Raw genomic sequence first — 27,717 nt, 5'->3', positions numbered from 1 at the left:
TGGCAGATGGAGAGAGGCCAGTTGGTACTTAGGATTCAGTAGGAAAAATAGTGGGGCAGAAGTTAGGGCCAGGTGGACCTTGGGAGACAATGGCATGGCAGATAGTTCCCAACCAATCACTGTTGAAAAGAAGGTAGTGCTCCAGTGGGAGTCATAGTGGAGTGGGGTTCTGGGTTCCCTCAGGCAGAGGTAGGTATGAGGGAAGGGGGTGAACATCCAGATGATAATGGGCATCAAGAACCTGGAGGGAACTGCACAATGGGGATTAGAGTGGCAGGGTTAGGTGATGTTGGAGAGGTCCCCTGGGCCTGTTCTTGCAGATCCACTGGGTGCCAGTTGGCATGAGGGTGACAAGGAGGCTGGAGCAGAGGAGGAAAAAGGTTTCCTGCAACTATCCCTGCTGATAACCTGAAAGGGTCCTTTAGATCTAAATCTGTGATTCTCTTTCCCACTCCCCTTTTGTTTTCTCATTCTGATTATTTTGCTGTTGATATTGCATAACCTGGCACATCTTGCCTGCCTCCCAGGCCTCTTCTTTGATAGTTTATCTCGGAGGGGTATTGCCACAGAGAGCCATACAGTTCTTGATTAGGTGGGCTGACCCTTCCCTGGGTGTGGTAAAATGTCCATGACTGTGAGTCAGCTGTTGGGTAATCTGTATCTGAAGGACATTAGGTGGGGGACAATTAATAAAATTCCAATGACAGGGAGGAAGTATTGCCCTCTGCCTGATCAGTTGGCTTATTAGGTTCTCCAAACCTTAATTTGCTATTTTGCAGTCCACAGCTTTCACTTTTCGGTTCCTCATATTGATTGAATTAACACCCTCATTAACCACTCCTAATTGCTTGATTGCACACCCTTGCTGCTCCTTCACCAGCTTTGTCCAATCAGATTCCAAGTCTCAGAGGGTCTTTGTCCATGATGTGTTGCTCATTGTTCTGCCTCTTTCTACTTACACAACTGCCCTGGAGTTCCGCAGTCTCCTAATCAGGCTCCCAGAGCTTCCAGTCTTTGGAGCGGTCCTCCACACAGCTGCTGAAGTAGTCTTCAAGCTCGAGTCTGACAATGTGACTGACTCTCCAGCCTGCCAAACTTCAGTGGCACCCATTTCCCTCCAGCATAGAATACACACTCTTGAGCTTGCCATTTCAAGCCCTTCTCAGTGTAGCTTTCCTGCACACTGTTCCCCTCCACACTCCCTCTGTTCCAACCTAACTGGCTTCATTACTGTTCTCCAAACTCGCTGTCTCGGAATTCCAACTCCCAGATCTTCATCTCTTCCTACTTTGCCTAGGCCATTCCCCATGTCCTATCATGTCCTCCTGCTTCATCACAGCCTCTTAGATTCCCTAGTTTCCTTTAAAGCTCAGCTTATGTCTTATCTCCTAGAGGAAATTTTTTGGTTTTCCCTGTAGTTGTCTAATGCTCTCTTTGTTATTATCCCCATTTTAGAGTGGAGGAAACTGGGGCAAATGAGATTAAGTGACTTGTCCAGGTTCATACAGCTAGTAAGTTTCTGAGGCTAAATTTGAACTCGGGTCTTCCTGACTTACTAGCTCTATGTGTAGCACAGTACAGTGCCTGGCACGTAGTAGGCTTTATATAAATATTTATTCCCTTCCTCATCCCCATTATTTTATAATGAATGTATTTGTTGTGCGCTCTTTCTCTCTCTCCCTCCCTCTCTCTTTCCCTTTCTCTCTCTCTCTCTCTTCCCTGCCACAATTTCCTTATCTGTTAAATAAATGCCTGTTAATGCTTGTATTACCAAACACAGAATTTACTCTAGAATTACTCATATCTCCCATTTCCATAGCACCTTATGATTTGTAGGATCCTTTCCTAGCAACAACCTTGTTTTATATTCCTCCATTTTACTATAAAAATAGTGGTTTAGAAAAGTTGAATAACTGGGACAAAAACTGGAGACAAAACTTGAATGCAAAACAAGTGCCTCCAAACCTCCTCTTCATTTTATTATATAATGCTTCTTCTCCTTAGACACGAATTAGTTCCAATTCTCCTCTTCATTATCACCTTGGATAAAGTACTCAACTTCTGTGCCTTAGTTTCTTTATCTATGAAATGAGATTAATAATAACTGCACTATTACCTCATGGGGCTATTGTAAGGTACAATCAAAAGCACTTTGTAAACTTGAAATAGTAATTATAACTGTGAGCTTTGACCTCTTTAAAAAAAAGCAAAATTGGTTTCCAGGAAAAAACCCTCCTATTCATGTTCAACTAGATTGAATGAATGTTTAATACTGTACTCAAAAGGGTAAACATTGTGTTTTCAATTCCTTGTATTCCTTAGCTACTCATTTACTCTCTTGGAATTTACAACTGTAAAATGAAAAAATGACAAACCATTGTACACTGGAGTGTTGAAGAAAAGATAGTCTTCAAGAATGTTCTTAATGGTCCAGTAATACCAAACAATTGTTTCTTAGAGATACTATTGCATGGCTCTTCCTTAACAAGTTTTTCTGAGATCTTAAGATGTGAAGCTTTTTTTATTTTTATTTTTTATTTTTTACTTTTTGGCGAGGCAATTGGGGTTAAGTGACTTGCCCAGAGTCACACAGCTAGTGAGTGTTATGTGTCTGAGGCCTGAACTCGGGTCCTCCTGACTCCAGAGCCATTGCTCTATCTGCTATGCCACCTAGCTGCCCCAAGATATGAAGCTTTAAGCTTTAATTGGATAATCTAATGAAGGTTGTGGACCCTTTCTCAGAATAATGTTTTTAAATGCATAAAATTCCAAAAGAAGTCAAGTCAAATCAACAGGTATTTATTAAACACAATAATTCTGCCCACCTCCACAGAGAGGTAATGGACTCAGTGCAGATTGAGCCATTTTTCCCCTTTTGGACATTGACAGGGTGGAGTTTGTTTTGCTCAACAATACATGTTTGTAACAGTTATTTTTTTTCCTGCTTTCTCAATGGCAGGGGAAGGGGGATGTCAAGGGGAGTTACTGAGAGAATTCAGATCTGAAAATTAAATAAAATTGAAGTTAAAAAAACTAAACATTTATTAAGTGCCTACTATGTGCTAGACACTTCACTAAGCACTAGGGATACAAAGAAGGACAAAAATAAGGGAGTTCACAGTCTAAAAGGGGAGAGAATTACTTATGTGTATTATATTGCAATAGTTATAAATATATATTGAAATAGTTTCATATTGAAATTTATTGAATATTACTGAAGTAGTAATCAAAATGTTTTTAAAGTCCACAGACCCTAAATTAAGAACCCTTGATCTAGTCTAACCTCCTTATTTTACAGAAAAGGAAACTGATATCCCAGGAAGGTTGTGTCCTTCCTAAATCACACTAGTGACAGAATCAGAATTCTAACCCAGGTCTTCCACCTCCAGATCCACTCCTCTTTGCCTTTGAAGATTTCTTCTCAAGTAGATCAATAGAATTTGCTTATCATTTTGGTGAATTAGTTTTATTGTGATGTAATGTTTGGAAGGAAATTAAAATTTCCTTTTCTACCTGTCCAGGCTAGCGGTCATGTGGGAGGTGAATCTGTGGATTTTTGGTAATCTTGAAGCTTTAGGAGGTTAGAAATATGTCAAGATGTGTCACATAGAAGTGAAGCCTCCACAAAAATCTAGCTTCTCTGTTCATAATTAACTAGATATTGAATGTCACGAATTTAAAGAGGCAGCATGTCATGGTTGAAAGAACACTGGATTTCAAGTCAGAAGACCTAGGTTTCAAACTCATAATCTGTATAAATGATGGCAGTTAGAAGGCGTAGTTTCATATTCAGGGTTAACCATTTGCCAGCTATATGATCATGAGCCCCTTTCATCTCTCTGATTCTTCGTTTTCTCATCTGTAAAATGAGGGGGTTGGACTAAATGACCTCCAGGGTTCCTTCCAGTACTAACATTCTGTGTTCTGTGCCCAGCTGCATTTCATAAGCCATCCTCAGAGGACTACTTAATTTCCTTTTCTTGCTTTTCATCACTGAATAAACTTGGGTTTTAAAAGGCCATCATTTTCTTAGACTTCTAGCAAAGAAAAAAAGTAACCTGAATATCTGGGCAGTGTTCAGAAGGCTGAGGCGCCAGGCTCACGTACCTACAGGCAAATCTTGCAGATTTATGAAGCATTCACTGAGGACAGGCCACAATTCTCATAATGTCTCTCTCCCCCTCTCCCTCTCCCTCTCCCTCTCCCTCTCTTTCTCTCCCTCTCCTCACCCCCGCCTGCATCCTCCAGTATTTAGTGCACTGCAAATTTTCTATAACAGTAAAAGAGTTAACTAGCTGGTGTACATCTGTTCTTTGTTGGAGAGCCTCAGGAGGCCAGACTTAGGCCTGGCAGGGAGCCTTCTGCTGTCTCTTGCCATAAAGAATGTTGTTTGGAAATAAGAAAACTTACACTGTGGGAATCTCATATTTCATTATCAGAGCTTCTCCCAATGCATTCCCAATTTGGACACAGCTGTCTTGGGAGGTTGCCACTGACACCAGACCATTGGTAATTAGGGCTTTTGGTTTCTGGTTTATGATAGCAAAAAGGCTTGATAGAAGCCTTCTCCAAAAACACCACATTGGAGACTTTTCTTATAATCTCTCAGTGAATTGATTTCTTCTTGAAAAAGGATTATGTAGAGCTCTCCAAGATCACCTTACTATCATATAATACTTGGACTTGGAGTCAAAAGGACCTGGGTTTGAGTCTCAGTTTTGAAGCTGTGACCCTGGACAAATACTTTACCTATCCGGGCCTTGGCTTCTGCATCTTTAAAATGAGAATGCTATTTACATGGTTGTTCTGTAGAAGCCACTTTTTAAACCTTAAAGTACTATAGATATGGGATCAGTTAATAATAATAATAATGGTAATTGTTATTGTATGTATTATGTGTAACACATTTCAGAATTATGCTATTAATAATAAAAACAATGTGTATTATGAAGAAGTCCAAAGGGCAGACTCCATCTGCACCTAGGATCAATCACTGCTTCTAATACTTTCTTTCTTTATGACATTGGGAAAATCACTTAACCTCCCTGGACCTCAGTTTTCTCAGCTGCAAAACAAGACGGTTGGTTTAGATGACCTCTCAGGCCACTTTTACCTCTAGAACTATAATCCTAAGAATCCTCTGTTTGGCCTTTCTATAGTCTAGCACAGTATCACAGATATGGTTTTAATAAGATTTTTTTTTTTAAATAACAAATAACATTTGTAGAGGCAACCTGGGATCATGGATAGGGAGCTTGTCCAGAGTTGGGAAGACCCATGTTCAAGTTCTTCCACTGATACATATTGTCCGTACCACCCCAGGAAAATTGCTTAAATATCTCAGGTGGCCAAGTACATCTCTAGGAGAGTAAATTGCAGAGAAGGTACAGATCTGAATTGGTAGTGTTCCTCATCAGGCGTTTTCTACCAATGAATACATGTCTGGTCCAGATAAGGAGCCAGAAAGCTACTCTAGTTACAGAGTGTTTGACGTACATTATCTCATCACGCTGTAAGGTAAATTGGTCAAGGAATATTCTCCTCAAATCATAGCTTAAGGAAACAAAAGCCTGGAGTGCTAGATCTATTTGTTCTGTGTCACACAGCTAATCAGTGGTAGGGATGATAACATCAAAGATTTAAAATTGGAATCAACCATAAAAGTTTATCTAGTCTAACACCCTCATTTTATAGGTAAGGAAACCAAGGCCCAGAAAGGGGAACCAATTTGCCCAAGATCTCACACAAGCTGAGCCCATGTTGGAACCCCATTGCTGTGGAACCAGTATTCAGTGAACATACTGCTTTATGGATATTCAATTTCCATTGAACCACCCAGCTTCCAGGGGAGTCACACACAGATGTTATAACTCAAGTGCAATGAGTGCCCTTCCCATTACATTGAACTGGTAGTGACAGTAAGCTTCCAGGACACTACCAGCAAGTAGTTAGTACATAGTAGGCATTTAATAAATTTTTTTTTAATTAAATTGAATTGAATTTGGATGAAAGCCTATTACTAATGAAGAACCTGAAATTCAAAGTCCTTCATGCCAATCACATAATTTGCTGTTTTCTTTGTTAGGTTTTGATTGAGATAAATATATCTACATATATATATATATATATATATATATATATTTCCCTATCACTGCAGCTCTTCCTTCAATAAGTTTATAGTCTAGTAGTAACACTTTGTTAATAGTCATTTGGATCTTTCCCACTACTCCTCTCTAACTATTTCTTTCATCTCTAGCCCAACAGTCTCACTATGCAAAGATTCTAGTCTTGATGCTGTGTGATTCTGAGGAAAGAATCAGGAAGATGTGGGTTCAATCTTGGTTATATCACTTCTGTGACTTTGGTCAAATAACTTTCCTGCTCTTGACCTCAGTTTTTTCATCAGTAAAATGAGGTGATTAGATTGTCATCATTAAGGTCCCTTCTAGCTCTGACAACCTGTAGTGTAAGATCTTCCCCATTTCTAAGTCATATGATACTGTGATGAAAGATAGAATTTTGAGCCCATGATCATTCTGGAATATAAGATTTGGGCCTTTTCCAAGTAAAATAACTGAGTGGCGCCTTCCTCCATAACTTCCAGCTTGGGAGATTTCACAATTACTTGGCTCCATTGCATCATTGGACTGTGGACTGTCGAATGTGTGGTACGAAAGGGACAATCTACCCTCCAGCATACATTTTCTTGCTGGGTCTGAGGTACTGCTATGGGAAATTTAGTTCCCAAAACTTTTCTGTTCGGCTACTCAGTCAGTTCTCATGGCTTGTGGGCACAGTATTGATTGCATCAAGCCTCCCCTGACCCACACATTTCTCTCTTTACCTCTTGTGGTTTCTTAGCACTCTGTACCATTCTTATGCACTAATTTGTATTATAATTATTTGTGTGTTTTATCTTCATTTTAATCAACTTCTTGAAAATGGTCAATATAGAAACTTATTTTGCTTCACTATGCATATTAGTTACAAAGGTTTTGTTTTTCTTTTATGTAAAAAACATTTTTTATGTATTTTTTTAAATATAAAAATAATGAAACAAACTAATTCAATCCAAGCCTGACAGCAGAAAATGAATACATGAACTTGGAAAAAAAACAAGAAACAAAAAAAAACCATAAACACACACACACACACACACACACACACACACACGCACACACGCACACACAGAATGAGGTCATGAAGCTGGAAGGGACCTCAGATCATTTATTCCCATTTTTCAGTTAAGGATACTGAAACTGAGAATAATTTACCTAAGGTCACACATGGAAGCAAGTGCCAGAACTAGGACCTAACCTAGGTCTGTTGACTCTCTCAGCACAATATATTGATATGTTTATTGAATGAATATTTGAATGTTTCATTTATACTTATAAAATGTTAGAGCAGGAAAGGATCTTAATACTCAATCTTAATGGTTCCTATTTATTTGTATAGTGTTCTAATGTTTGGAATGCACTTGCCTCAAAACCCACTGAAGAAGGTAGTACAAAGTTATTGCCCCTATTTTAAAGATGAAGAAACCAAAGCATAGAGAAGTAATGCCATCACATATGAGAATTGGAAGGAGACTTGGAAGATAAGATATCAGAACTGAAAGAAACCTTGGAGGTTATCCATTCACTTTATCTGGAAGCCATTAACTTTTTCATAATTTGATAACTATATTTCAGCATAATTGGTTTCCTTTGAAATCCCATTTATTTTATGCACTTAAAAGCATTATTCTGAGAAGAGGACCACAGGCTTCACCAGACTGCCAAAGAGGTCCAATATCCAAAAAGTTAAGAAACCATGTTTGGTCTAGTCAGCCCCACCTCATTTTACAAAGAAAGACATAAAAAGCCCAGAGAAATAAGGTGAGTGAATGGCAGAGCTGAAATGAAAATCTAAGCTTCTTGATGACTAATTCAATGTTCTCTCTAATATATCAGGCTCTCTAAGCTCTTTGGTTTCCTGTAGTGTCTTCGTACTACAAGAGTGATCGTCAAGATTCTGTTTGGTCTTGATAACGTGAACTACGTATTCTTTCCTGCAGATAACCCCAGTAAGGGCCTTGGTTTCTGTGGATGGTTGCTGGTGGCTATATCCTTCTTCTTCACAGTTATTACCTTCCCATTCTCAATCTGGATGTGCATAAAGGTAATGGAACATTTCTTTTAGGAAGCTTTAAAATGGGTTAGGTGGCCCCTTGTTTCGAATAGGTAGACTGTTTAATTTGTAGGTACGTTTGTGGCCAGGATTACTCTTTACTATGGGATCTCAGGATTTAGTCCAACCCTCTCATTTTTTACAAATGAGTCACCTGAAACTCAGACAAGGCAGGCTACTTTGCCCAACATACAGAGGTAGTAAGCGATGGAGCCAGGAGTCAAATGTAGTTCTTATGACTCCCAATTTAATGCTTTTTTCAATGTATCACTTTGCCTTTTATTCCTTGCTTTCCATTTTGAAAAATGCAATCCTCTACTACTTCTATGAAGTCTTAAGAACTTTTTCTGGGGCCCATTTAAAATTTCACCAGCTGGGCTACAGTAAGAATCTCTCGGGACTTTCCTAGAGGGGGCCCCTCCTTTGGCGTGAGGGATTGAAGAGTTTCTGAGATAGGCATTGGCACCATAGGAAGTAGTCAGTAATAAGCTGATAGCGTATTCCCTCCTCCACTTACTGCTGCAAATGTCAGAAGACCCACCAAATATTTTCCAACTTTTTTTTTGTTCCCCTAAACCAGACCTTTGTTTTTATTAGTACAGGGAACTCTGGGTAAGGAAACTACTAAATAAATATCAGCAACTGCTCTGAAACTTAGGGGTCTTAGAGTATTGCCTAGGGTACAAAGATGTAAAATTATTTGCCCAGGGTCATATGGCCCTATGTTTCAGGGAATGTTCTTGAATCCATGTACTCTCTATTGGGAAGAGATCTCTATTTACTATGCCACACTACTTCTCCAACAGAGAGCTTTAAAAAAGCATATATTTTCACTTATTTAATGTGTAACACTTGGGAAAAAACCAGAAGAATATGCAAGGCCTTAATTTTTTTTTCCTCTACTGACTATGTAAAAATAATCAAGCCCTGAATCATTGAACTTCCAGGTGGGCAGGACCTTTGATACTAGGTACTCTAACCCCTCTGGAAGCATGAGCCTCTCATGTAGTATCCCCAACAGTGGTGACAGGGCGAAGATATCCCCTGATGGTAGTTCTTTTGTATCTGAAGCCAAAATCTACCACTTCTCAGCCTCCCTTTTGCCCACTGCCATTCATCATCCACAGAGTCATGTAGATCCTTTGAATTGGCAGGGATCTCCGAGGTTTTCTACCTCAAGTCCTAAGTGAACAAGAATACCCCTTACAAACTTCTCCAACAGATGATCTCTTTGTGACTTCCAGTGACTCAATACTCTCCCATAGAACTTCAGTTCTAACCCATTAGCGCTAAGTAGAAACCCTGTTCCCTTCTTCCCTATAGCAACTCTCCAGCTATCTGAAAACAATGAGCCATGTCCCTCCTTCTCCCCTCTGCCTCTCGTCTTCTTCAAGTTAAACACTCCCAGTTCCTTCAATTTTACTTCTAGATTTTATCTGCTTAAAAAAGTAGCATGTGATGACTAAGTCACATAGAGGGTTGTGATCAGGGAATTAAACCATATAAAAATTTAAATTCCCTTTATTTTGTGTTTAGGAAACATTCATTACATGTCTGCTGCATGCAGAGCTCTGCACTAAGCATTCAGGGTGGTACAAAGAAAAGACATCATGAAGCTTATAGTCTCTTGAGACTTAATTTGCTGTTTTCTTTCCTAGATCATAAAGGAGTATGAGAGAGCTATCATCTTCAGACTGGGTCGAATTTTACAGGGAGGAGCCAAAGGGCCAGGTGAGTGGCAGCATCAGGAATTGTCTTTAGCAAAGAGGAACATTTTGCTTCAGTTTTCATCCATTCCCTTTAACTGCAACACCTGACACTTGTCCCCACTTCCATACTTGAAGAAGAGTCCTAAATCCAATTTGATTCAATAAATATCTATTAATGCCACCCTGGCATTATATCATGTATTAAGTACCTACTGTGTATAAGATGGGCCCATTGTTATTCAGCTATTTCAGAGTCTTTGTGACCCCATTTGGGAGTTTCTTGGCAAACATACCAGAGTGATTTGCCATTTCCTTCTCCAACTCATTTTACAGATGAGGAAGCTGAGGTAAACGGGGTTACATGTCTTGCCCAGGGTCACAAAGCTAATAAGTTTGTGAGGCTGGATTTGAACTGAAGAAGATGAGTCTTCCAGACTTCAGACCTGGTGTTCTAGACACTGTACCACCTAGCTGCCCAAGATGGGCTCAACATGTGTATATAAGACTTGGGGCTTAGTACAAGGACGAAAATCAGCAGAGTCTCTGTGCTTGAGGGAGCTTAGGGGAATCGAATGGAAGAGTCTCCCAATGCTAATAACTAAGTCAGAATGTGATAAATGTATTGAAGAGATCAGAGAGGAAGAAGAGATTGAAAAAGAGAGAGATCACTTCTGACTGGAAAGTGTGGGAGGAACACAAATTTAGGTAGAGAGGTTCTCTGAGGTAGCACCTCAATGGGGCCTGTTGAAGAAAAAGAAGAATTTCAGCAAATGGAGATGCAGAGGAAGTCTGTAAGGAGACAGCCACCCAGTAAGGCTGGAGAGAACAGGACAAGATCTGGAAACTGAGGAATCCAGTTTGACTAAAGTGTTGAGCTGTCTGAAATATGGCTAGAAAGACGAGGCCAAGTGGTGGAAGACTTTGACCAAGTCATTTAAATAATTTATGGCAAGAATAGCAGATCAAATTTGTATAAACACTTTGGTTTTTGCAAAAGCCCTGCAAGGTAGGTCATGCAGGTATTGTGGCAGGTTTGCAGAGAAGTAGCAGGCTCAGAAATGTAAAATTATTTGTCTAGGATCATGTAGCCAGAAAGTATTAGAGCCAGGATTCAAAAGCAGGATTTTTCCAAGTCTAGAACTCTTTCTATTAATCTACCCTGCTTCTTTTTAGACCAAAGGCAGCTTGGTCTTTTGGAAAGACATATCCAGACTGTGCCTCTACAACTATTTTATCTCAGCAGTTGATAGTGCAGTAGGATGGAGTCAGGAAGACCTGAATTCAAATTTGGCCTTAGATACTACATGGCCTTGGACAAGTCAATCTTCTGTCTGCCTCCTTTGACAGAAGTAGGAACCTACTTCCTAAGGTTGTTTTGAGGATCAAATGAGATAATGATTGGAAAGCGCTTAGTACAGTGGCTGGCACGTAGTAGGTGCCATAAATGTTAGTTATTATTATTATTACTATAATAATGGTGATGATGCTATCATAGATTCTGAGTTAGACTAAGACTGCCCCATGACATGTATAGAGACCTTTTAAATCCTTTCCTTACAACTACCCTGTGCAGTGAGTACAGTAAATGTTATTACCTCCTAGGATCTGACAGTTGGCAAGAATTGGAGCTCATGACTTCAGATTCCAAACCCAGTTCGATTCACCTGGTATACAATGATTCCCAAACTTTTTGGTCTCAAGACTTCTTTACACTCTTAAAAATTACTGAGGACCTGAAAGAGCTTTTGTTTATGTGGATTTTATCTATTGATATTAGGACTGAAAACATTTTAGTATTATCATGAAAATAATTTTGACTTCCTAGATACTCAGAAGGGTCCTGGGGACTCCTAGGAGTCCCTAGATCATACTTTGTGAGTCACTAGATAGTGGATAGTATGCTTGACTTGGAGTCAGGAAGAACTGAGTTAAAATTGCATCATAGACCCTTAGTAAATTGTGTGACCCTGGAAAAGTCATGTAACTTCTCCAGGCCTCAGTTTCCTCATCTGTAAAATGGAAGGGATGGATACAGTGACCTCAAAGTTCCCTTCTAGCTTTACATCCATGATCATCTCCTCTTTCTACTGTACCATTCTGCCCCCAGTAGGGAAGTGGGACCCATTTTGGCAGCAGAATGCAGTTATTGGACTTGTGTACTAGGAATATTACTTTGTCTGCAAAGAGTCATTTGGTAAGTGAAGGAGACAAGTCAGGGAAGTGCTACAGTAATCCTTAGGCTAGAAGAAACCAAGCCTAAACTATCTTCTCTTATTTTTTTTCCTCTTGTCCCCTACCCACCTTGACCTGTGATAACTCTTAGAACTTCCTTTTCTGGAGTGCATTTCCTACAGGGACCCCTGTAAGGGAGACTGATGCAGTGATGACTTTCCCAATAGATAGTTTTGTTTTGGGTTCTCAGAAAGACTCAACCCAGGAGTCTGGAGCATGGTCATGGAGCAGTTTCAGGGGCTCATAAACTTAGAGCCTAAGAGACCTTGGATGTTTTCTCATCCAACCCCCTCATTTTACACCAGAGAAAACTAAGGTCAAAAAAGAGGAAGTGACATAGACACATTCACACACTTAATGATTGGCTGAACTGGGGCTCTAACTCAGCCCTGATTCCTAGGCCAGTCCTCTTCCTACCATACCATGAGGACAGTGGGCTTGGCTCCAAGACCCAAGTTATTTTATCTGAGGAGTAGATACACAGCCAGCAAATATTAGACTTAGATCTTGAATCCAAGTCATGTTGCATATTGATGTGTAAACCTACCTCGTAGATGTGGAGAGTAAAACATTTGGGACCAGATATAGCTAATAATAGCTAACATTTATATAGCACTTCAAGGTTTGCAAAGTACTTTATGTCTCTCACCTCATTTTATTCTTACAGCACTCTGTAAGAAAAGAAAGAAGGAAATAGGTGTTTATCAAATGTGTACTATGTGCCAGGCACTGTGCCTGTCAACAACCCTTCGAGGTAGGAGCTATTATCCCCATGTTATAGATGAGAAAACTGAGGCAGACAAACTTTCCCAGAGTGATGCTGAGTCTTTATTTCAACTCAGTTTTTCCTGATTCTGTGCCCAATGCTCTATCTAATGTACCACCTGGTTGCCTCTAGAAGTCAAGTGAGGTAGGTACTATTTATTATCCTCATTTTACATATGAGGAAACTGAAGCAAAGAGGTTATATAACTTGCCCTGGGTCATGTGGCTAATAAATACACAGAAGAGCTAGCCAGATGTGTGAGATTCATTGCTTCAGAAGACCCAACTTTCTCCCACTGCTCTTAAGTGAAATTCACCCAGAAATATGACATCCCAAAGGTGGGGGAGTTTAGTTGTGGAATACAGTATCTATTGAAGTCACTGTTGACTGGTTTTACTTAACTGGTTTTCTTTGTTGTCTGGTAGAACTTCTTTTATTTTTTTTATTTTTTTATTTCTATTTTTATTTTTTTTAGGCAATTGGGGTTAAATGGCTTGCCCAGGGTTACACAGCTAGTAAGTGTCAAGTGTTTGGTCTGAGGCCAGATTTGAACTCAGGTCCTCCTGACTTCAGGGCCGGTGCTCTATCCACTGCGCCACCTAGCTGCCCCTAGAACTTCTTTTAGAAGGAAGAGGGGACAATAATATCTGGAGAAGACTGTCAATGTACAAACAAAGGATTTCAATAAAATTTAATTTTCAAAAGAAAAAGGGATATGACAATCTCTTGAAGAAATCAGAAAGGCACTGAGACTTGTCCAAGGTTCTTGGACAAGAAAAATGTATCTGTTGGTGGAGAATGGCCTTGCCCAGACTGGCCCCTCTGCATATCAGTCCAGATGTAAAATTGATCAGATCTGATTCTCTTCTGATTTAGTGACAGAATAAAGTCATTAGATGTCTCTCATTAATCATCCGGCTCTTTACCTTGCACAGGGCTCTTCTTTATCCTGCCTTGCACTGACAGCTTTATCAAAGTGGACATGAGGACCATTTCATTCGATATTCCTCCTCAAGAGGTGAAGTTTCTCTCCATTCTTAACGTTTCTCATCTGTGGGTTTCCAATGGAAAATGTGATTTGCTGTACCGTGATGCCCTTTTGTTCTCAGAGTCTTGACTTTTTTATTTTAGATTGCTTAAGATAAATTTTGTTACGTCCAAGCTGATGTTCTCAGCAACCCTCCCAGATAGAGAGGATTTGGGACTGTTGTCACGAGATCAGAATTTTAGCTCATAAAGGACCCCCGTGGCTGTTTGTCTAACCCGTAGCTGAAAACAGACTCCTTCTACAGAATAGTTGATGTGGTTCATGTCATCTCCATCTAAAGATCTCCAGGGAGGGGAAGCCCGTTACCTCCAGAGACAACTCCTTCTAGCCCGCTTTGGACAGCTCTGATTTTTAGGAAATTTTCTCTTACGTCAAGGTTAAAGTGTCCGCATTAGACAGAAGACAAAAAAGAAACAACAACAAAAACGGGCTCAGAAAGGAAATCATTTGCCCAAGGGCACACAGGGAGTTGTAGCTCATCCTAGAACGTCGAGGGTCTTAGAATGGAAGGAAGGACCTTAGAACGTAGAATTCTTGCGTCTAGAACTGGAAGGTGGACCCTAGGGGTCATATAGTCCAATCTCTTTAGAGAGGTTAAGTGACTCGTCTAAGGTCTTACAAGTAATAAGTAGCAAAACTAGGCTTGAAACCTATATCCCATGGTGCCAATTTCCCTGCTCTTTCTACTATGCCACAGCTTGCATTTTATATCATTTTAGAGAGAGTTGAACTATCTGGTCCAACCCCTACATTACGGGTGAAGACTGACCCAGGACCTTATCCCACAGGTTGTGATTTACTCATAGCTAACACAGTGAGCTTCACTTCTCTTTTCACCACCCTGTGGTGAGCTTATGACAGCAAAGAGATACAATAAGAAAGAAGGGGAGGTTGGGAAAGGAAGACTACCTCTGAGGCCACAGTTTTGGGGGTCAGCGACTAAATCTGTTCCTTTGCCTACCATTTAGCCTTATTCCTTGAGCCATAGGCAGGGAGCGTCTTACTGAGCAACAGTGAAAGGCCCAGGACTAACCTTCTCTTGATCTGTCCCCAGCACTCTGAGCAGAGGGATTGTTCCCAATGGAGCCCCTTTCTGAGAGGCTAACCTAGCTCTGTGCACGCCCTGACACCCTTGAGGTGGGTTACTCTAAGCTGCTGCATTTCAGTTGCCTTTCCTGTCCTCAGGAGACTGATCAGTGTGCTTGGCAAAGACTTCTACTTTCTTGTCCCTAGTGAATTTACTCTGAATTAAGGTAAACATTCTGCCTGAGATAAACAGTGGGCTGAGGCAATGGAGGCAGAAAGAATGTTAATATGGATAAAAGTCACATTTGCAAAGATTTCTTTTGAGTTATAGGCTCACAGATGTAAAGCCAGAAGAAACCTTAGATTATTTAGCCCATTTTATAGATGGAGAAACTGAGGCCTAGAGAAGTTTAAGTGACTTGCCCAAGGTCATACTAGGTAGTAAGTGACAGAGGTTGAATTTGAATACAGATTCTCTGATTGTCCCAGTCCTGCTGCTCCTATTTTATTCCAAGAAACCTCTGAATCTATATTCACAAAGTCATAAATTATGGGTTATTAGTGGGATCGTTGCTTTGATGCCCGATTACGTGATTATTTTATCATCACCATTAAATTGATCTATATTGTAAAATCTATGTGACTAATGTTACTATTAATAATAATAGTAATGCTTCCTCGGATTTATAGAATGTTTTAGAAAAGCAACAGTTAGAGGGACTGAAAGGGACCTTAGAGCACAGAATGTGAGATCATCAAAGGCAGAATATTTTAGCAGGCAAGGAATTTAGAAAGGAGAATCATCTATAAAATGTGAAGTACCGACCTTCCGCCCAAGGTTGTTATGAGCAAAGTATGTCATGAACTATAAAACTTTCTAGAATGTGAACTGTCATTTCGTCTCCTCTCAATGAAATGAGGTCGGGGCAGATGGCGGTTTTCCCATTTTACAGATGAGGAAAGTCCCTGAGACAAAAAAGTGTCCTGACCAATCCAGAGAAAGTTGAATCCACTGAAATGGCACTAGAAAGACCCGTCGTCTCCCCAGACTCACAGAGCAGTCAGGAAGGGCCTTAGAAGTCATCTGGTCCATCCCATTTATTTTATAGTTGAGGAAACTGAGGTTTCAGGAAGAGAAATGACTTGCCCAAAGTCAGCTAGTCTAGACTTCTTTGTCGATGGCCTTTATTTCTTGGGCTTAATTCTCCCCTTTGCCCATTTTGTAGGTGAAGTCAGGTCTCCTTTGCTAGTTGGGTGGAAGGCTACAGAGGGACTTCCTCTTCTTAGGTGAAGAACCATTTCCACCTGAAGCCACAAGCCTAAGTAATGTGTACTTTGGCCATTTCCTTTTAGAGTAATTTGGGTGATGCAGTGTTTTCCTTATTGCTAAATTGCTTCCTTAAAGAAAATTGTCACATAGGATGAAGTGGGGCAGATCATCATACTCTGTGGTGGAGTCCTCCGAATGAGGAAGATAAGAGGAGATAATTCTCTTCCCCTTCAATCTAAGAGATTTCTTTCCTCAGAAAAGATTAGGTAACTCACACAAGTTGGAGCAGGCTGCAAGTCTTCCACTTTTTTTTTTTGTCAGAAAGGTGTGAATGTGCTGGCTTATGTTTCCCATCTTCTTGGTTGTGATCCGGTGCCAAGCCAAGTTCCCCAGCTCTATCCCACCCCTCCTCCAGATAATGCTGACATTCCGCAGCTAGAGATAATAGGAACCTTCCCTACCTTGAGGATTCAAAGAAGTACTTGGAGACACTTAGCCTGGAAAAGCCTGGGGAGGGATGGGGACTGGCAGAACTAAAAGCTATATGGGAACTCGACGAAGAAGCAAATTCAGTCTTACTAGAAGACAAAACTTATGGACCATTAGGCTAACCAGCCTCCAGAGGTTGATTCCCCTCCTTGGAGTGCTTAAGGCTGGAACTGGACAAAAACTCAATTGAGTATAATCCCAGAGGAGGATTTCAGCTTAGGTATGGTGTAGAGATTCTATCCTTTGTCCCCTATGAAAATGCAGGTGCTCCTTGTTGATTGAATAATATGATAATCATAGCTCACATTTCCACCCATCAGTCAATCAACAAGCATGCATTAAGCATCTTTTATATACCAAGCCCTGTGCTAGGTTCTGAGATACCATACAAAACAATGAAACTGCCTTTACTTTATGGAACTCAAAATTTGCTAGCATTTTAAGCCTTACAAAATTCCTTTTCTCACAGTAACCCAGGAAGAGAAGTCTTACATTTAGATAAGAAAACTAAAACTCGGGGAGTTGAATTGCCTTGTCTGGTATAACTGGGACTAGTAAGTGTCAGAGTCAGGATTTGAACTCATGTCCTCTGATTCCTAGGCTGACTGTCTTGCCACATGACCTCAGAAAATGTAAAGGACCGAATAATTTCTGTCACCTTAGTTCAACTAGCATTATTAGCTCTTGCTAAATAGGCACTAAGGAGCCAAAGTTGAAAAATTATTCAAGTTCCTGCCCTCAAGGAGCTTACAGGAATGGAAGACAGGGAGGGGGAGGACAGAGAGCAGGGGGGAGGGGAGATATGAGATGAACACAGATATAATACAAGGAGTGTGATAGGGGTGAAAAAGAGATCCAAATTGCCCTAGGAAATTTTGAGGGACAAAGGGCAACAGTTCTCCTTGGCTAAAAATGATGCCCCCTTCTCATCACCTCACATCTGGACTACTGAAATAGCCTTCTGGTTGCTCTTTCTGCCCCAAGTCTCTCCCCCACTCCAATCTACCTCTCACCCAGCTGTCATAATGTTCTTCCTAAAACACAGGTCTGACCATTTCACCCCGCTATTCTGTAAACTTTAATGGCTCCCTGTTACCTCTAGGGTCAAATATAAAATCCTCTCTTTGGCTTTCAAAGCCCTTAATTATCTATTGGGCCCCTTCCTCCCTTTCCAGTATCCTCACACCTCACTCCTCTCCATATACTCTGATCTAGTGACACTGGACTGCATACTTTTCCTCATCCAAGTCTGGAGGCTTTCTCTCTAAATTGATCCTCCTGGTTTCTTTCAAGTCTCAGCTAAAGTCTCACCTTCAAGACTTCCTCAGTCAGTCTTCCTTAATCTTAGTGCTTTCTCTCTGCTGCCTGAGACAAGGAATTATTGCCAGTCTATCCTGTATAGATCTTGTGTGTACGTAATTATTTGTAGGTTGTCTCTTCCCATTAGCCTGTGAGCTCCTTGAAAACAGACACTAATTTTTGCCTTTCCTTGTATCTCTAGCACATAGCACACTGCCTGGCACGAAGGAGGCCATATCTTCACCAAGTAATAAAAGCTAGTCGACTGATTTCTGACTGGGGGAATAATAATAATTATAGCTAACATTTGTATAGCACTTGTTATGACTAGGCTGTGTGCTAAGTAAACAACAAAGAATTCATGGAAGAGGTCACACCCGAGCTTAGGCCTTGAAGGAATAAAGGGATTGTACTGGAAAATCACTTTTTGGTTTTAAAAAAAAGTGTCATTCGTTATTTCCTGCAGCATACACTTAAGATTTTTCTGTTAGGTTAATGGACATAAAGTTCTCTTTTTTCTTCCTGTAGATTCTCACCAAGGACTCTGTGACTGTCAGTGTGGATGGAGTGGTCTATTACCGTGTCCAGAATGCTACGCTGGCGGTGGCTAACATCACCAATGCCGACTCAGCCACTCGCCTCCTGGCACAGACCACCTTGAGGAATGTCCTAGGCACCAAAAATCTCTCTCAGATCCTCTCTGACCGAGAGGAGATTGCCCATAACATGCAGGTTGGTACAGCAGTTGCCCTTTCTGGTCTAATCATTAATCAGAACCTGGTCTGTCACTTTCCTTTCCCAGAGTGGGAATTAAAACAGGCTTTGGAAAAGAGGGTAGAAGGGCAGCTAGGTGGAAAAGTGGATAGAGTACCTGCCCTGGAGTCTGGAGGACCTGAGTTCAAATCCAGCCTCAGACACTTGACACTTACTAGCTATGTGACCCAGGGCAAGTCACTTAAGTCTAGTTGCCTCATATTAAAAAAAAAAAAGAAAGAAAGAAAGGTAGGGTGGAGGGGACAGGACGGTTGGAAAGCCCCAGAGTCCTTACCCTGAAATGTTCTCCCATGTAGCTGCCAAACTGCAAGGAGAGGATTTTGAGAGAGTGTTTCTTGTACTAATGACTTTTATTAGCTCCTAGGATTTAAAGCTGAAAGGACCTTTAGGTGTTACATAACCCCTTAATTTAACAGTTGGGTAACTGAAGTCCAGAGAAGCCACATGGTGGTAGCGGAAGGAGCACTGGACTTGGAGCCAGAAGACCTAGTCAGGGGTGTTCTGTGAAGTTTGGATTCAGTCAAAGGGCTGCACTTGAGGACCTAGAGGGCCCTGACCTAGGTTAATTCTTAGCTATTGGTACTTGCTACCTGTGTAATCTCAGGAGCTTAAGAGTGCCTCTCAGGGCTTCTATTTCCTTATTCATTAAATCAAAGGGTTGGCCTAAATGATCTTCCACCTCTGACCCTTTGACTCAATGATGTAGATCTTGATCAACCAGTTCATAGTAGTAACCAAAAAGAATTTCCCACTTGTAGGGATATTCCCCTTTGGTCATGAATTTCTGTGAATTGAGGTTGGCTGGTCCTCAGGCAGCAGCCACTCAGATCTCTTGTCAAGACTCAGATGCAAAGCCCTTTCTGTATAGCATCAGTACTTTGGATCTATGTTCTTTCCAATGTGGAGATTCCCTCCAAGCAATCAGTCAAATCAATAAGCATTTATTAAGAGCTTACTCCATACCTAGCCCTATGCCTGTGATAGATTGCAGCTCAATTTTTGTCTTTTTGTCCTGTGTGACTCTTGCCTGTAGTTTCCCATAAATCCTCCACAGAGTTAGGGTTAGTCCATCCAAAATGCTAGAGGCTTTCCTCTAGATTTCTTGACATCACAAAATGGTTTTCCTAAAGCATGACTCTGACTGCATCACACTTTGCCCCCATCCCCACCTGCCATTACAGCTTCCTGTTAGATCCAGGATCAAATATTCAGCTCGTCTGTTTGCCTTTTAAAGCTCTTCACAACCTGGACCCTTCCTCCCTTTGCAGTCTTTGTATACTTTATTTCCTTCCATTAGACTATCCTTGCTATTCCTTGTACACTGCTCCCCATCTCCCATTTCTGTGTGTTTTCACTGGCTGTCCACCATTCTTGGAATGTTCTCCCTCCTCACTTCTTTTACAAATTTGCTTAATTCCACCCTCTATAAAATTTTTTTACCAATATTCCCTCCCTTCCCCCATTGCTGGTACCTTCCCTCTCAGATTACCTCCCATTTTCACTGTATATATCTTATTTTAATACAGTTGTTTTCATTTTGTCTCTTCATTAGAATATATTCTCCTTGAGAACAGGGACTGTTTTTGCCTTTCTATCTCTAGGGCTTAGCGCATAGTAAGTGTTTAATAATTAAGTCCTGGCACATAGTAAATGCCTAATTAATGCTTGTTTATCCACAGCCCATGGTCACATAGAAGTGTCAGGAATGGGAACGGAATCTGTCTTCTTAATTCCACGTCCAGCACTTGGGCCACTATACTATGTTGCCTCTTGTTTTACAATTGAGGAAACTAAGGTCCATAGAGGGGAAATGACTGCTAATAGGTTACAAAGGTAATTAATGCTGAAGATGGGGTTAGAAACCGGGTCTCCTGACTCTCAACTTAATCATCCCTCCCTTGTTCCATATGCACAACGAACAGACTAAAAGCTCTGCAATCTCCTTTTCCCCTTCTCAGCCTCCAATCGCCCTCCTTTCCCATAGCAAGGGCAAGAGTCCCAGACTGTCACACCTATGGGACTTGACATCCATCTCACGGACCTTTGCCCCACCCCTTATTTTGTATGCCAGGACTTTGGGCAAATTCACCTTCATTCCTTTTGTCCCCAACAGGCCACTCTGGATGATGCCACTGATGACTGGGGGATAAAGGTGGAGCGTGTGGAGATTAAAGATGTGAAGTTGCCTGTGCAGCTGCAGAGAGCCATGGCTGCAGAGGCTGAGGCTTCCCGGGAGGCCCGAGCTAAGGTAACCAACAAACCACCCTGACTCTCAGGATAAGAGAGCAGCTTTGCTCAGGCAGAGGTCTCTGCTGCTTTCCATCACATCTTCCCTGAGATCTTCTCTCTCCTCTCTCTGTTTCATGCCTTTGCCCACCTCATCAGTCATTGCTTTTCTTGCTGCCCTTTATGCCAACTCCCTCTGCAGCACTGTAAGTCTTACAAAGTACTTACCTCATGACCCCATGGTAAAGTAGATCACACAGGGGTTAGGGTTCCCATTTTAGAGATGGAGAAACCAAAGCCTAGATAAACTTGTGTCCTGTAGCTCTTTAATGTCTAAAGCACTTTCCTTATAACGTCCTTGCTAGGAAAGTAGCATAGGAATTATTGTTCCCATTTTACAGATGAGAAAACTGACCCTGGGGAGAAAATAAAGTTTTCAGACCTTACCCCTGGTACTGGAGATGGCTATAACCTGCTTTCTTCAAAGTAAAAAGCATTTATTTCTATGCTAATGATAACGAATGCTGTTTCTTTAGCACTTTCCTCACAATAAATAATCTGGTGAGATTCTGAGTTCAAGAATTATTTTCACCATTTAACAGCTGATGAAGCCAAAGTTGAGAAAAAGAAAGTGACTTGCTCAGAATCCCCTGGCCTCTAAGTGGCTGAGTTTGTCTCATGACTCCAGATCCAAGCAACTGTGTCTGACTTAACAGTGAGCAATGAACCGCCTCTGGATTTGGTCATTGTGAAGCCAAGCACACACCCTGGTTGAGTATTAGAGAGGACACAGAAAATCATCCCACTCCTATTCAGATGACAGCTATTTGCTTAATTGCTGGCTTGGGAAATCAGATTTGTGGTGGTTTTCTCGGAATATTTCTTGTTCCTTTCTCCCCCCCTCCCTTTCATTCCATTGTTTTTTGTTTTTTTTTCTATGACATATTGAGTCTGATTCACTTAGAATCCATAGTGCTTATAAGAGCAATGAAAGGATTCTTAGTTGTGGGAACCCCTAGGCATTAACCTAACCAGATGCCTGATAGTCAGAAGTTTGGTTCTCATAGAACTTAGGGCTGGAAAGGTCCTTGGAGAGTGTCTGGTTCAAGCCTTTTATTTGGTAAATGGGGAAACTGAGGAGGCTTAGAAAGATGCAGTGCATTAACTAGGAATACTCATGGTAGTAGTAACAAAGCCAAAGTTTTCCTACCTGTGGGGATGTTTCTTCTACAAAGGGTTTAAAAATCAGACTCTTGAGAGCATAAGAATCCTCACTGGAATGGATAGTCCAACCTGACCTGTAGCATAAGGTTCTCTATATATAACGTCCCTGACAAGGCATCATCTGCTTGAACCAGCACCACCTGTAGTCTATGTTGAAGAAGACCTAACTGTAACATTAAAGCAGCTTCTTCTAAGGGTCTCTTGTTTTTAGCAAAACCCTTCCTCATTTTGAGCCAAAATCTGCCTCCCTGAGTTAGAATTCTTAGCATTGGTTCTAGTTCTACCCGCTGAGGTGTTCTAACCCCTCTGGCGCATGATGAATGGTTCTACAGAGGTGTAAAGACAGGTCCCATGTCTGTTTCTTCACATAAGCCTCATGCCTGGAAGGTACTCCCTCTTCCTCTCCTTCAATTAATCAATATTTATTAAGCATTTACTGTGTGCTAGGCACTGTACTAAGTGCTGGGATACAAAAAGAGGTAAAAGACAGTTCCTGCCCTCAAGGAGCTTACAGTCTAATGGGGGAAACAACATGCAAACAAATAAATACAAGGCAAGCCACATACAGGATAAACTGGAAGTAATCAATAGTAAGAAGGCACTAGAATTAAAAGTATTTGGGGATGGCTTCCTGTAGAAGGTGAGATTTTAGTTGGGACTTAAAAGGAAGCCATCAGTGCACTGAGTCAGAGGAGGGAAGCTGTTCCAGCCTTAGGGGGAGAGCCAGAGAAAATGGCTGGAGATAAGAGATGGAGAATCTTGTACACAGAACAGCCAGGAGTTACTGGATCCAAGAGCACAGGTCAGGGAGTAAGGTCTCTGAAGACTGGAAAGGAAGGAGGGGGCTGGGTTATGGAAGGATTTGGATGCCCAACAGAGAGCATAGTTTGTATTTGATCCTAGAGGCAATAGGGAGACACTGGAGTTTAAGTAGAGGATGGTGACATGATCAGACCTGCTCTTTAGGAAAATCCCTTTAATGGCTGAACAGATCCTAGAGTGGGGAGTACTCCCCATTCATCATTCTTAATCTTTCATGTCTCTTCCCATAAGCCATTTCTTCCCTGAATCCTTCTCAAATTACTTCTTACTTATTTCTGATCCATAGCACACAACAAAAATCTAAACTGCTCCAAGGCAATTTCATTTTTGTCTTTTACCCTCAAGCTTCCAGCATAGTGCTTTTCACTTAGTAATTGTTTAATAAGTGTTTATTGAATTTATTTATTTACTTTTTGGCACTAGACCAGTGATTTCATCAGTAGAAGATTCCCCCAGTATGAAACTGCCTATACCAATGTAGACTGGCATCTGCATTGCAACTTCCCATGGTAGAGTTGCCTGGGACTCAGGTGGAGGCTAAAGACTTGCCCAGGGTCATGGAGCCAGTATGTGGCAGAGCAGGACCTGAACCCAGGTCTTCGACTGTCATCTGCCACAGTGTTTTCTCCAGGCTAATCATCCCCTGTTTTTTCATGGTTCCCAGTCCTTGCATCATTCTGGTCACCTTTTTCTAGATAAGCATCAGCTCGCCAGAGTCTCACTCAAATGTGTGGCCTGGGCATTTACCCACAACTGATAACAAGAAGGCCTGTTTGTCCTCCCCAACATGCAGGTTGAATTGGTTTCAACCAAAAATATTATCCCAAGAAATAAGCTACTCTCAGAACCCTGAAGCTTTAATAGTGAGTGACCTATTAATAGAGTGATTCTATTCAGTAATGCTTTAGTATGTGTGGACTCCCCATCCTCTGCTCCTAGTGCTGTGGTGAATTGATGCTGGGTAGTGGGGTCTATGTAAGCCTTTTCAGCTTTAAGGTCCTGATAGATGGGGAAAATGAATCCCTCAGGGGTGGGAAACCTGCGGCTTAAATTCTTTCTTTTGCAAAGAGAGATGGTCAAATGTAATAGGAAGAGCTCTGACCTTGGAGGAGGGAGGCCTGAGTTTCCATACCAGTTCTCCCTGACACTAGCTCTGTGACCTTGGCCAGCAGTCATTTCCTCCCTCTGAATTTCAAAGTCCTCATCTGTAAAATGGAACAATTAGTATTTGTACTTTACTGAACCTCACAAGGTGGTTGTGAATTATGAACTTGTCAAATCTCAGCGATAGAGAACTGAGAGTTGTTATTTGTGATGTAGTAGATTCAGAAGACGTGGATTCAAATCATGACCCTGATGCTAATTGTGTGACCTTATGTGAATCATGCTACCTTTCTTGCCAAGGCCCCAGTTTCCTCTTCTGTGGAATAAGAAAGTTGGACCAGGTGATTTCTAAAATTTCCTTGCAGCTCCAAACCTGCAGCCTCATCATTTGACAGTAAACAGACACCGTACAGTGAGAACACGAAGAGATCCTAAGCAAGCCGGCTGCCAGCGTGTGGGCCACTGCTCAGATAAGGATGAACTGACTAGGTGCTTCATTCCTGTTCTTAAGTGACCACTGCCTTTCTTGTGCTCCAGGTCATTGCTGCAGAAGGGGAGATGAATGCTTCTCGGGCCTTAAAAGAAGCCTCAATGGTCATCACTGAGTCCCCGGCGGCTCTTCAGTTGCGCTACCTGCAGACCCTGACAACCATTGCTGCGGAGAAAAACTCAACCATTGTCTTTCCGCTGCCCATAGACATGCTTCAGGGCCTTACAGGGATAAAGCACTAGGCTTGCCTGGGACTGGGCAGAACTGAGCTGCCCAGAAGAAAGGCTGAGCTGGGGAACCAAAGTAGCCTTTAGTCTGCAAAGAGTGAATGGGGTGAGGAGCTTTCATCCTTCCTCCTTCCCTTTCTTCTCCTTTCTGTCTTGATATGCTGAGTTTGATGTGCTTAGACTATCTAGTGATTATAAGAACAAGCCAATGAGTCATTAGCTTTGGTGACTTTTGGAAAAGATCAGACAGCTGGAATATTTATGATAATTTACCCTTTTCTTTTTGTAGCGCAGACACCTCTTTTGGTTAGGTCCTTCCATTGCTCATTTTGGCAGCCCAGGGAAAGGGCAAGTACTGACTGACCTTCCAATCATCCTTCCTCTCTCCCCTTTCCCACATTTACCAGCTCAGTCTAGAAAGTGATATCAGCACATAATGAAAACGCAGAGTATTAGAACATGAAATGGTAGAGCTGGAAGGGACCTTTAGAGATTCTAAGATGAGTATGTTGGACCAAATGATCTTTAAGACTCCTCCTGGTTCCAAATCTACAATCTAGTCCAACCCCTTCATTTTACACGGGAAAAAATCGAGGCCTAGAGAGGAGAAAAAATTTGCCTAAGGCCACACAGTGAGGAAGTAGCAAAGCCACTCAGATCCTAGGTCTCCAGACACCCAGGCTGGGGTCCTTTCTGCTCAACAGCTGTTGCATCCTGCTATAATAGAGGGTTCTATTCCAAACCCTACGCTAGTTATCTTATAGGAGCCCTCTATTTAAAGGACAATTTCTCAGTGGTCCCTTTCCCTGACCTCCCCTGTTGAACTCAAACCATATTTTGAACTCAGTCCCCTTTGTTGAGAGAGGCCTCTTCACCATGGGGAAATACTAGAGCTTCAGTCCCTGCCCTTGATACTAGAGATGGCTATATTCTGCTGCCTTGAAAGACGTCACTAGGCTCTCGTTGCCACGGCTGCAGACTGGTAGTCATGGAGATGATAACATCAGAGCCCCATTTCTGCCATTCAGAAAGATTAAGCTAACCTTTCTAAACCTCTAAGACCTTTTATGAATCTGCCATCGTTTCTGTCTTTTGCAAAAAGAAGTTTGTTTTTTAAAATTGACCAGAGCCTCTTTAGTGAATGAGCAATGTGTTGACCTTCTTACAAAGCAGCTGAAACCCCTTCCCAGAAGTGCTTTATTATCTCAGACTTGCCTATCTTCAAGCATCAGGTTTAAAATATTTTTGTATTCTGATTTTTTTTAAATGAACCTTTCTCTAACTTCTATAAGCCAACTTTTGTATATCTCTTTCTGTACCTTTAGAACACAATGTGGTTGTCTTAAAAAAAAAAAAGTTACAGGGAGACCATGTTCTTTATAGATGTCGTAGTTTGTGTTATGTATATACCACAGTGAGGTGTCCTTGGTTTGAGAGTACTTATGGAACAATTTCCCTTACCCATTATAAGGATATGCTGAGGGTTCTGTGGGTGGGAGCAGCCTCTCTATATGTTCATTTTACCCACTGTTAGATTTAAGGACTAATGGGGGAGGGCCTAGGGAGTAACCTCTGGAAAATAGAAGTTTAAAATATGCATCTGAAAACTTCAATTCCATTTCATCTGTTTGCTGGTTCTCACTTTTTTTCCCCATCATGTATTTCACACTGAGAAAATGAGTTAATACCTAGTATTCTTCCCACTGATAGAATAGGAAGTGGTTTTTTTCACACTTGCTCTGAGGCTTAGGGCTAACCTGGAAACATCCTAGGGTGGAGGCTTCTTTACACAAAATCCCCTGTGCTCCAATTCTCAAGTTTAGACATAGTCATTTATTCCCCTGGCCGATATACCATCATTTTTTTTCCCTCCTTATAGTTAAAGTTTTTTTTTTTTCATTTGTGGGTCTCTGGGCTTTTTTCTTCTTTAAATATAGAACACAAAATTCATAGATATATTTTTTTTAATTTAAAGTTTTTATTTTTTTGTTACCCAATTCTAAAAAGGCTTTCCTACCCTACCCCATCCTCTCACCTCTTAAACTGATCTGTCGACCAAATAAATTATATCCTGGCTGTGTGTTCATTTCTCTGTCTCACATTTGCGAAGTTTACTATTTTCCCTGGTTGCTTTAAATCTAGATACCAGACTGTCTTCCCTTGTCTGTTTTAGAGGTATTACAGAACAATTGCTTTGGGTGGAATAGCTTGTTAGGGATTGGACTGGAAGCTGAAGATGAAGGATTCTCCCAAGGGGGCCTTAATAAATTATTGTGTGCCTCTCTTCCTGGTCCTGTTGTCTTTTTGTCTGTGGCCATCCATGATGCACATAACATATTCTGTAATCCCTGCTACCTTGAAGGTTGAGGCTGGTGGATTTGTTGAGCTTGGGAGTCGTGAGCTGCAGTACACTAAGGCAATGAGGTGTCCTTCCATTTTAAGTCTGGCCTTAATAAGGTAAACCCTTCAAGGTTAACTGGGAGTGTGGCCAAGGTTGCCCCAGTTGGAAGAAGTGGCTCATTTTGAAAATGGAACAGGTCAAAGCTCCCATGGCAGTCAGAGTGGGAATGGGCCCATGAGTAATTCAGTACTTCTCATCTAGGGGAGACTCAATCGTTAAAGAAAGGACAAGGGGTACACCACCCCAAAATCCTGAGTGTTCTAGTTTTCCAAATGTTTATGAATGCTAATGACCAAAGGAGGAAGAAACTTGGTTTAACCTCATCTGGCATAATCCCTAAGAGCTCTGAGCCTATTACATATGGAAGGGACCTTAGAATAAAGAAGATCAGAACTTGGGCCTCAGGAGAGAATGTTAGAGCTGGAAGGGACCTTGGGG

At 41.4% G+C, this 27,717-nt stretch overlaps 1 protein-coding gene across 2 annotated transcripts in view; it reads left to right on the top strand.

Annotated features, from left to right (window-relative positions):
- The window catches only part of LOC114047130 (erythrocyte band 7 integral membrane protein), a 43,557-nt gene extending 16,395 nt beyond the window's left edge, over positions 1-27,162 (top strand). For both annotated transcript variants that reach the window (XM_027867883.1, XM_027867884.1), the window contains 6 exons: positions 8,060-8,163; positions 9,831-9,903; positions 13,815-13,897; positions 18,540-18,743; positions 20,899-21,033; positions 24,699-27,162. In XM_027867883.1, the coding sequence (XP_027723684.1) occupies positions 8,060-8,163; positions 9,831-9,903; positions 13,815-13,897; positions 18,540-18,743; positions 20,899-21,033; positions 24,699-24,893 (794 nt within the window). In that variant the 3' untranslated portion in view covers positions 24,894-27,162. The remainder of the gene's footprint in view (positions 1-8,059; positions 8,164-9,830; positions 9,904-13,814; positions 13,898-18,539; positions 18,744-20,898; positions 21,034-24,698) is intronic.
- The last annotated feature ends 555 nt before the right edge of the window (positions 27,163-27,717 follow it).

The sequence above is a fragment of the Vombatus ursinus genome, unplaced genomic scaffold (assembly GCF_900497805.2).
Source record: "Vombatus ursinus unplaced genomic scaffold, bare-nosed wombat genome assembly UNPS02014786.1, whole genome shotgun sequence".
NCBI classification, from domain to species: Eukaryota; Metazoa; Chordata; class Mammalia; order Diprotodontia; family Vombatidae; genus Vombatus; species Vombatus ursinus.
The sequence above is the reverse complement of the archived record's forward strand: the minus strand, read 5'-3'. Positions and strand labels throughout refer to the sequence as shown.